Source organism: Hordeum vulgare, chromosome 3H (genome assembly GCF_904849725.1).
Source record: "Hordeum vulgare subsp. vulgare chromosome 3H, MorexV3_pseudomolecules_assembly, whole genome shotgun sequence".
Classification (NCBI taxonomy): domain Eukaryota; kingdom Viridiplantae; phylum Streptophyta; class Magnoliopsida; order Poales; family Poaceae; genus Hordeum; species Hordeum vulgare.
In genome coordinates, this window is record NC_058520.1 from 291,845,143 (window position 1) to 291,854,854 (window position 9,712).

At 46.1% G+C, this 9,712-nt stretch overlaps 1 protein-coding gene and 1 long non-coding RNA gene across 3 annotated transcripts; both read right to left on the bottom strand.

Annotated features, from left to right (window-relative positions):
* Positions 1-1,376: 1,376 nt before the first annotated feature.
* LOC123443674 lies at positions 1,377-4,052 on the bottom strand. Its single transcript, XR_006630770.1, has 3 exons — positions 3,963-4,052; positions 1,908-2,090; positions 1,377-1,638 (listed from the first exon to the last, which is right to left on the bottom strand). It is a non-coding gene; the product is annotated as an uncharacterized LOC123443674 (long non-coding RNA).
* LOC123443673 (cysteine synthase-like) lies at positions 2,213-6,209 on the bottom strand. Of its 2 annotated transcripts, XM_045120168.1 has the most exons (8): positions 6,023-6,209; positions 5,774-5,910; positions 5,393-5,465; positions 5,195-5,263; positions 4,383-5,103; positions 3,790-4,299; positions 3,624-3,680; positions 2,213-2,573 (listed from the first exon to the last, which is right to left on the bottom strand). In XM_045120168.1, the coding sequence occupies exons 6-8, from the start codon at positions 3,910-3,912 to the stop codon at positions 2,340-2,342; spliced, it is 414 nt and encodes a 137-aa protein (XP_044976103.1). In that variant the 5' UTR covers positions 3,913-4,299; positions 4,383-5,103; positions 5,195-5,263; positions 5,393-5,465; positions 5,774-5,910; positions 6,023-6,209; the 3' UTR covers positions 2,213-2,339. The 2 variants fall into 2 exon arrangements, with proteins under 2 accessions (XP_044976103.1, XP_044976102.1); XM_045120167.1 differs by lacking the exons at positions 2,213-2,573; positions 4,383-5,103; positions 5,195-5,263; ... (1 more) ...; positions 5,774-5,910; positions 6,023-6,209 and adding exons at positions 2,580-3,175; positions 3,408-3,489 and having other exon boundaries at positions 3,790-4,058.
* Positions 6,210-9,712: the final 3,503 nt, after the last annotated feature.

Consider the following 9,712-nt stretch of genomic DNA (forward strand, 5'->3'; position numbering starts at 1 on the left):
GGAGTATCGGAACATGTCCACCAAATTTGAGCACAATTGGAGACACTTGGCAATGTAGAGGTTCTCAAATTTGGATCTGAACAGATAGGGTTTTAGAATAGTTAGGGGAATCAAATCAACTTTGATTATGATGAAACTTGGTAAGATCACCACATATATCATATGTGACATGCTAGAATCTTACATGAATTTATTGAGAGTATTTCTTATAGAAATATTCCAAAAGCTTGAAATAGGCAGAAGGGTTTTTTTAGGGGTTTGCCCAATATTTTAAACATGACCATGTGTTGATACTCATATATATGGAATATATATGTCCACTGAGTTTCCCTAAATTTTCTTAAATATTTTTAAAGCAATGAAAATAACTTTGCTTCACAAGGGATCATTTCCAACCTCACATGAAGGCATTTAAATAAAATAGTAACATAAATTTTATAATAATAACATTGTGGTTTTGGGAAGCCATTTTGATAATGGGTTTGAAATAAAATAATTGGTGCAAAATAAATTCCCTAATTTGAGGACTTGTAGAATAAATCCCAACTCAGGGTGAAAATAAGGTTTGGTAAAAAATAGTTTCTGGTCCTAAACACATGGCAGGATCATTAGGCACGAGTCTTGGGCTAAGGAGGTGAGTCTGGAGAGTAACAGGAATTATTGAGAATCAAACACACGCATACAAGCAAGCAAGCAAGCAAGCAATAGTCACTTCAAGCATGACAAACACTCATAAAAAATTTAATTGGCCCTAATTTTTGAGAAAAGTCAAACCAGTCAGGAGAGTTAAAAATAGGGTGTTACAGACCTTACCCCCTTAAGAAAGTCTCGTCCCCGAGATTTCTAGGCTAGGTGCTAGAGAGATACAAAATCTTGAGTACGACACTACTAGGAAAAGTCCTGCTAGTGGCGCACCTGTTTTGGCTACTAATGGTGCACTATAGGTGTGCCACTAGCATCACGCCATTAGAATTTTTTACTAATGGCGCACCACAGGTGCACCATTAGTATCTGGTATACTAATGGCGCACCAGGCAGTGCGCCATTAGTATGCCTCCCAGGTGCGCCATTAGTATGCCTCCGAGGTGCGTCATTAGTATGCCTCCCAGGTGCGCCATTAGTATGCCCCCCAGGTGCGCCATTAGTATGCCTTCCAGGTGCGCCATTAGTATGCCTCCCAGGTGCGCCATTAGTATGCCTCCCAGGTGTGTCATTAGTATAGCTCATGGTGCGCCACAGGTTATACTACCCGCTCTAAAAATATTCAATTATTATCCTCACACCCACAAGAAGGTTCAAGATAAACACATATTACACCACAATGAAAATATGTTTATAAACATGCACATACATTGAACGCAAGTTGACAAACAAACTAACCTAGAGGAAGCATAGTTTTGACCATCTTAACAATCATCTAGAACACACAAGTCACAAAAAGATAAGGACTATTGGTTACTATGAAAGACTTCAAATGGTCCAGAACACACAAGTTTGTATCTACATGCACAAAGTGCAAGCTCCAAAACACTCGAAACACCAAATGATCTACAAGACAATAAGGTCCATGATTACAGGTTGGTTGGTCCATAAACGCTAGAGAGTCATCATGTCCATGTGCATCAATATGTTGAGTACCTGAAAACATTTTGCACAAATTTGTCAAGAAAGTGGAACCAGATCAAGTTGTTAAAATCTCATATGCGCAATGGATTTAGAGCACTCTTGAATAAAATGACTATTGAGGCAGAGCACCAGTAAGGACAAGTGTACATGCTAATAGTGAAAGAACTATAGTTGAAACCAATTTTCAAAAATAAATCAGCAACTAAGAAGAAGATCCTTGTTTTTCAGTCATTGACCAGTGGTAAAAAGTGAGCAGGTTAATGATGTAACGAAAGTTTTACCTCATCAAAGTTACCATACTGACAACACGAGTATTCCTTGCACAGTTTGAAACGCATCTTCATCCACCCTAGCACTAGCAGCCATCTACCAATAGAGCATTAGTTAACTAGTGAGTTCTGTCTAGCGGGTCATGGAACTCTATCACAGTTTGAAATGCGTCTTCATCTTCATCCACCCTAGCACTAGCATAATGAGCATTTCCATATCAGAAACCAATTGTATGTATCCAAAAAAGAAGAAGCATGATTTCATCATTCTCATCATGAGAAACTGCACTGGATTCAAAATGTTCACTGGAACTAGCTTTTGTGAACACACAAATATCAATTGGAATGTATAAAATCATCATTTAGTTGCACAACTAAATAGATGCGCGAATTGAACAGGGGATTGAATGTAAAAGTGCATGCCTTCACCCGGAGAAATATTAATTAGGGTGGTGTACATTGTAAAAACTGCTCAATACAACTTTTGAATGATATAGCTCCTTTCATTCCCAAAAGTGGGTCTGTGAGGATTAGCTCAGCACCAAAAGCCTTCAGGATGATTCTCCTCTCCATACTCATGGAGGCGGGCATCGTGAGTACAAGTCTGTAACCCTTGGCAGCAGCCATGAAGGCCAGCCCAATGTCTGTGTTGCCACTGGTTGGCTCAATCAGCACACTCTGGAAACCATTCACATGTAGAAGAAAACATCAGCAAAATCAGATAGGAGCTATTTGATTTTTTAGTAAACATAGCTTTACTGAAAGTTTGCAGGAAGTGCCTGCTAATGGCTAGGTGCACAATTATTTTTTAAGATTGCAAATAAGGGGTAGCACATCATGATTCATGGAAGGCGTGGTGAAGTATTAAATAGAGCGACTCTAGATTAATATACTTGGTTCAGGTGTAAGTTGAAAGCTGAACCAACATGTTGGTAAAGGGGTTGACGTAAATGCTTACGCAGAGCAGCTGGACAAATCAAACAACTAGATGTAGGAGAAAACGAATAATACTACAAATAATGAGCAAATAAATGAGCCATAGGTTACAACCACCGTGGAATATATATAACTCTAGTAGAACTGGTCAACTAGCAACCGTGAAACGAAACACGAAAAATTCCTAGCGCCAAATAGAGTGCAGCAAATCATATCAGCATTTATGAAAGGGATCATGAAGTACAATGTTAAACAAAGAGGCTCCAAATTACTACTACTTGGTTGAAGTGAAAGCTGAACCAATATGTTGATGAAGGGTTGACGTAAATGCCATCGCAAAGAAGCTGTGCAAGTCATGCAAACAAAAAACCGTGGATGAAGTGACAGGAAACAATGAAAACATAGGGTATAATGTTCAACACGGGCTCACAGTTTTGTCTTTTCATAGTACGAATCCACATGTAAGAAAACAAAAAACTTAATAGGGTATCACTGTCCACTCACCTAGACAAAAAGAAAAAAATGCAAGTAGCTAGGAGAAGATTTGATGTTGTTGGCGTTTTAAATAGCACCCACCTATTACCAGTAGAAAACTAAGAACACCAACCCCTAGTAGCAGGTTGCATGGGCATGAACATGCTACAATTTGGCCAACTATCTGTCCAAAACACAGTATGTGTCACAGGAACCCCAAGACAATTAATTGCAGATATCAGTCCCTCGTAATTCATGTTTGGGTGCTGTATGGGGTCAACTGCAAAGTGTAAATTAATCGCTGAGAAAGCTGCTTACCATGGCACGCATGGCGAGAGCGCGGCCGCGCCCTACACCGATGGCCGACCCCTTGCCCTGAGGGAAATAGAGTTGAGCAGTCACTAAGCAGCAATATACGAGTATGAATTAACGCTAAAAACAAACAAATAAAGTGAAATAAGAGGATAGAGTGGCAGAGACGCACCCTTATCCTGGCCTCTAGGAGCTTGACCATGGGCGCGTTCTTGAGCATGTCGGAGATGATCATGAACCGGACCCTGCTGCCCATGATGAAGACGTGCTCCAGCTGCGACACCTTGCTAGGCATCCACGAGATGGAGATGAGGGGGAGGAGGAGATGAAGAGAGGGATTGGTACCTTTGCTGTGAATGTGATGTTCTCGATCTGGCAGTTCCAGTTGTCCTCGCACTCAATCATGGAGCCCCGGTAGACCTCGCCGGTCTTGAGCTCCACCGTCACCACATGCCCCGCCGCCCCGTGCAGCAGCTTCACCGGGATACCCAGGCTGCGGCTCATCTTCCTTCCGACTTCCTTCCTTCCGCCGCCCGAAACCCTAGCTAGCGAGGTCTGTCTGAAGCCGCCGCCGAAGAGGAATAGAAGAAGAGGGAGGGAAGGAGGACGAGGCGGCAGTGAGGGTTAGGAGAGGAAGCTGCTGAACCATAAAGTTGTCGAGATCAGTTTGAGCGGTAGGGACCTGTAAAAGGAAAAAACATCACTGAATAAATTATGCACTCAAATCTCATGAAAAGAGAAAGAGGGGGGGAGGACAATACTAACCTTGCCGATCAAAGCGGGTGCAATAATGGAGTTCACATTGCTAACAGCGTGCAGCAGAACAACAAAAACATGTGAATATTAGAAGAACTAAACTGTAGATGCAAATGGGAATATACAGTTAAGTGCCACCTACAATAGTAATCACCGGAATATTTACTATTTAGTTAAACATCAGGTTTAGTATGCAGTTAACAAAACGTCCACTAAATGATCATCAGCTGCTCGTTTTATGGTAGTCTTCAGCAATTCGGTGTATTATTAAGGAAATAATAGGTGATGAAAAAACAGATCAATGGTAGGGTATATTAAAAGAAATGCAATGCAGAAACCAGCATGGCACAATAACATATCGTGCCAAAACAGGATAATTCAGAAGCTACACTATCACTTGTTTGGTACACATAATAAGTATGGGAGGACAAGTTATCATGCTAAGAAGGTAGTTAATGTGAAAGCTGATGACAGTATTGCTAATGTAACAGGAGCGTAGAGTTAAGGCCACAAAACATAACAAGCAGTCATATCAAATCACAAAGAACCATGACACAGATTTAAAGCATGTTAAGATAAAATTCGCTCAAAATGGATGCAAACCTTGGAAATGTGACATAGATTTAAATAATGTGACGATAATGTTAAGTGGAATGGATGCAAGCCTTGGAAATCCCCTTGCCCAAGTAGTCAGACCCACCATCCCTCAGTTCCAGAGCTTCATAAACACCTACACAAGAGGGACGATTCAGACAAGATTAGCTTCAACGAAAACAACACACAACCTGTCAACAGCGATGGCAACAGGATTTTGCCCTCACCTTTCTCGCAGGACGCACGGGTAGTTCCAGAAGCCTTGGGCCGCCTCGGCGGCCTTGTCGTCGTAATGCCTGGTTTTATTCGATTCCAAAAGCAATAGGTTCAGGTAGGCATGTAAGTAAGTAACAGCACATGTCTGTGTGTCGGAAACAAAAACAGACGATGCGTTCCTAACAAGGCATGAGATGATTGAATACTACCTGCAGGGGCAGAGAGGAGCTCCAAGTTCATCCTTGTGGTTAGCAAGCCCATGCAAAAAATAGGTTTTTTCTTCTAGATAACAAAATCAATGAATTAATCATCAAAGGAGAGGGACAGACACATCATGGGCGTGAACATGAACTCTGTTAGAGCTTAATTTGAATCAATCAATCAATCAACAAGGCACAACACATCAGTACAGCAGCAGCAGGTATGTGAAGGAACTATTTTGGTTTGTACCAGTACCACTATCATGAACCACACTATTTGACCTTAATTAGCTGGCATTTGCAGCAGCTGGTAGATGAAGAAGATGGAGTCCAGGCTGCAGCTAATGACCAGCAGCAGTGAAAGGATAAGGATAAGGGGAAGGGTCGGACCTTGATGACGACGGCGGTGACGGACTTGTCGGAGCAGAAGAAGGTGCTGGAGCGGCGGGCGTACTGCTCCGAGAACTGGCGCATTATCTCCACAGACTTCTGCTCGGACGAATCCGCCGCTCCCCCGTCTCCGGCCGCTGCAAAACCCGACAAGAACCGATTTTTTCAGATTCAGATGGTTTGGTTTGGGATTGGGATTGGGAATTGGATTTGGATTTGGGGGGTTTGGTTGAGAGAAGAAAGTGTTACCTTGGGCTCGGACGGCGCACCTGCCTCCGTGCCGTCCGTCCTGGAGACGGGCGGCGGGCAGAGCGGGGTCCCGGCGGTGGAGGTGATGGACATCATCGGCGGTGGCCGTGGGTGGGTCGAGTGGGGAAGGGGGAGGAGAAAGGGATAAGGTGAGACGAGAGGCGGACACCAGAGGAGGAGGAGACGGACTCCGGAATGGGTGATAGCAATGGCGCATCTCGAGGGGTGCGTCATTAGTGATTTTGCAAAATAAAAAAATTATAGTAGTGGCGCACCACCTACAAATGCGCCATTAGTAACCCTGGTTACTAATGGCGCACCAGCTGATGGTGCGCCATTAGTAGTTTTGCAAAAAAAAATTATAGTATTGGCGCACTTGGCGCCATTACTAGTTAAACTAGTAATGGCGCACTCTGCCACGGTGCGCCATTAGTAGTTTTGCAAAAAAATAGTAGTGGCGCACCGAGTGTGTGGTGCACCATTAGTGTCCATCACACTAATGGCACACCTGCACATAGTGCGCCACTGCTATATAGTAGTGGCACACTACATGTCTGGTGCGCCATTAGTGTCTATATCATCTATAGCCCTTTTCCTAGTAGTGCGAGGTAGTCTTCATGTCCCCATGTTACTTCTGTGGGTCCTCGGGTGCTTGTTGATACAACTTTGAATGGCCTGCACGTCCTTGTTTGACCGTGAGCGTGGTTTTGGCAATAAGTTAGGATTGACCGAGGATCGAGGGCTTGGTGAACTAAGTTCGTGCAAGGTTTTGGCTTGCAAGTGCATTCCAAAGTCGGAATACGTGGCAAGATAGTTTGTCTGGGTTCTGGTCGTGGGGCAGCTCAAGCCGGTTAGTGACATCTAGATGTCCCGCGTCAGAATGTAAGGGTCAAGGCCTTCGCATAGCTCCCTTCTCACAGGGAAGTCCTTGACTCCCTTAAGACAGGCAAGTTATGGTCGCAGGTGGTCTTTATCCTCGAGGTGTTGCAGTTGTCTTCGTAAGCTTCTCGCGAAAGGGTCTAGGTTCAGTCTAGCCCATGAGTCTATGCTCGGAGACTCAGAGTCTAGAACAGGTTCTACCGTCTCAGAAGGTTCGCGAGGGGTTCTAGATGAGCTGGCTACCCAAGAGTATAGACTAGTCATCCACTCCCAAGGTCCGCGGCTCGGCAAGTTGGTGAATCACCTTTAGCAGGTTTGTACCATGATCGAATTAGGACTCTCGTCCTTGGTTTGGACCAATAAGAGGCTCTCTTTTTTCCCTCGGTGTCCAAAGGTTTGATCGTCTTGAATCGTCGAGGCTTCTTGACAATGTTGTTGTAGTTGGGACCGAATCGGTGGTTGACTTCTTCTGCTTCTTCTTCGTTGCTGTGGTTTCCCAACCATGGCGGTACTTTGTCTTGTCTTGGTTAGGATAGAATTTTGCTGCCTTGAGGTTGCTTCAAGAATCCCACCTTCTTGAGATAACACCTTACTCTCGACGGCCATAGCGATCTGCGTTCCTGGGGTCCGTCCAAACATGACTAAGATGTTCTTCCTCTTATTCGATAATTAAGTATGTCATTCATGAGGATAACAACTTACGTTCCCAAGCATCACATAATGTCGGATTTCGGGCTCCGCAAAACCCTAAGGATACGAACACAGGGGCGTGTACGAAGATCTCTCCCCGCTCAGCCTCGCCTAGCTCGCTACTCGATGGAAACGACGAAGGACTCACTCGATGGTGAAGGGAACACATAACACAACAGTTTACCCAGGTTCGGGCCGCTGCGAAGCATAAAACCCTACTCCTACTTTTGGTGGATTGCCTCTTGCGGAGGTTGGTGGATGAACTAGTACAGTGCTCTCGAGCCTCCGGAGGCTATCTGGCTTTGTGTGTTGCTCAAGGGTGAGAATGAACTCCTCCCCTACGAAGTATCCTACCCTATCTATTTATAGTGGAGGCCCGGGCCCTCTTCCCTCATCGTTTCGTCGAGAAGGTCTCCCACAATGGCCAATTTCGAAGGGGGACAGGGGAACATGCTTCCCGTGTCAAAAGCGGTCTTCACCTACAAAGTAGCTACTAGAGCTGCAGGGGTGGGCGCAGGGATGACGTCCGTCCTACCGGTGGACGGCCATGTTCTTGTTGCACCAGAAGGGAATCCTTTGGAAGATGCCTTTGGAAAAAGAGTTCGCCTTTGCTCTCTTTGTACAAAAGGGGAAACTGCACCGCCCGTTGTCTGCTGCTGGCCCATTCTTCCTCTACGTCACCCTTGACTCCTGAGGCTGGGCCTTGCCTCGAAATATCCGCCGCTCCGTAGGGGTCTTGAGGAGGCCCCCCTGTGGGTCTTGATGTCGCCCCTCCTCGCGAGGCTTGGCCCCTCATGAGGGCCTTGTCCTGAGTGGTGTCATGTCAGTTGATCCTATGTCGATGAAGTGGGCCAGCCTTGGGCCGCAGGCAGACAGGTTTGGGTGCCCCCATTCCTAGAACGCTGAAAATTGCCCCCGGGCCCAAGGTGCGCCTGGGTTGGCTTCTCGGCGAAGCCTTGAGGGCGGCCCGAAGCTTCGCAGGCCCCATTTGCCTACGGGCCAAACGACCCACGTGTCTGGCAGCCGTGCGGTGGCGCTCTCGCTCCTCGAGGCGCCCGGGTTGCTCCACGCCACGATGGTACAATCCCCAAGAGTCGCGGAGGCCATCATTGCTCAATCTCGTTACCGGTAAGTCTCTTTACTCGTTCCGTAGCACGTCATCGTGTGACCAACTCCTTAGTCACATTGAGCTCATGATGATGTTCTACCGAGTGGGCCCAGAGATACCTCTCCGTCACACGGGGTGACAAATCCCGATCTCGATTCGTACCAACCCAACAGACACTTTCGGAGGTACCCGTAGTGCACCTTTATAGTCACCCAGTTACGTTGTGGCGTTTGATACACCCAAAGCACTCCTACGGTATCCGGGAGTTGCACAATCTCACGGTCGAAGGAAAAGATACTTGACATTAGAAAATCTTTAGCATACGAACAATACGATCTAGTGCTATGCTTAGGATTGGGTCTTGTCCATCACATCATTCTCCCAATGATGTGATCCCGTTATCAATGACATCTAATGCCCATGATCAGGAAACCATGATCATCTATTGACTAACGAGCTAGCCAACTAGAGGCTTGCTAGGGACGCATTTGATCTATTTATTCACACATGTATTACTGTTTCCTGTTAATACAATTATAGCATGAACAATAGACGATTATCATGAACAAGGAAATATGATAATAACCATTTTATTATTGCCTCTAGGGCATATTTCCAACACAATGAACCTGCCCTGCCAAGATGCATCCGGGCAGATCGGCGAATTCACGGACAGAGAACGGGCCAAATCCCCAAAAGCTCACCCCCACCAGCGACGTCGAGCCCCGAGCCCTACTACTGGGCTCCTCACAGGATCGCGAAATTCCGGCGTTACTACTGGCGACACCACCTCCACGAATCGCGTGACAAATTCAGGCGAGCGCTCGCGGTTCAGAGGGCTCAACTGCAGAAGACCGCTCTAGAGAGAGGCCAGGAGAGGGGAGGGGCGGACGACATACGTACGTGGGCTTGGGCCTCGACGGAGGGCACGTGGAAAGCATCGAGCGCGGAGGCGGCGGCGCAGGCGGCGACGAGGAGGAGCGTCGTCTCCGTGAACGAGGGCAAGGGCAGAG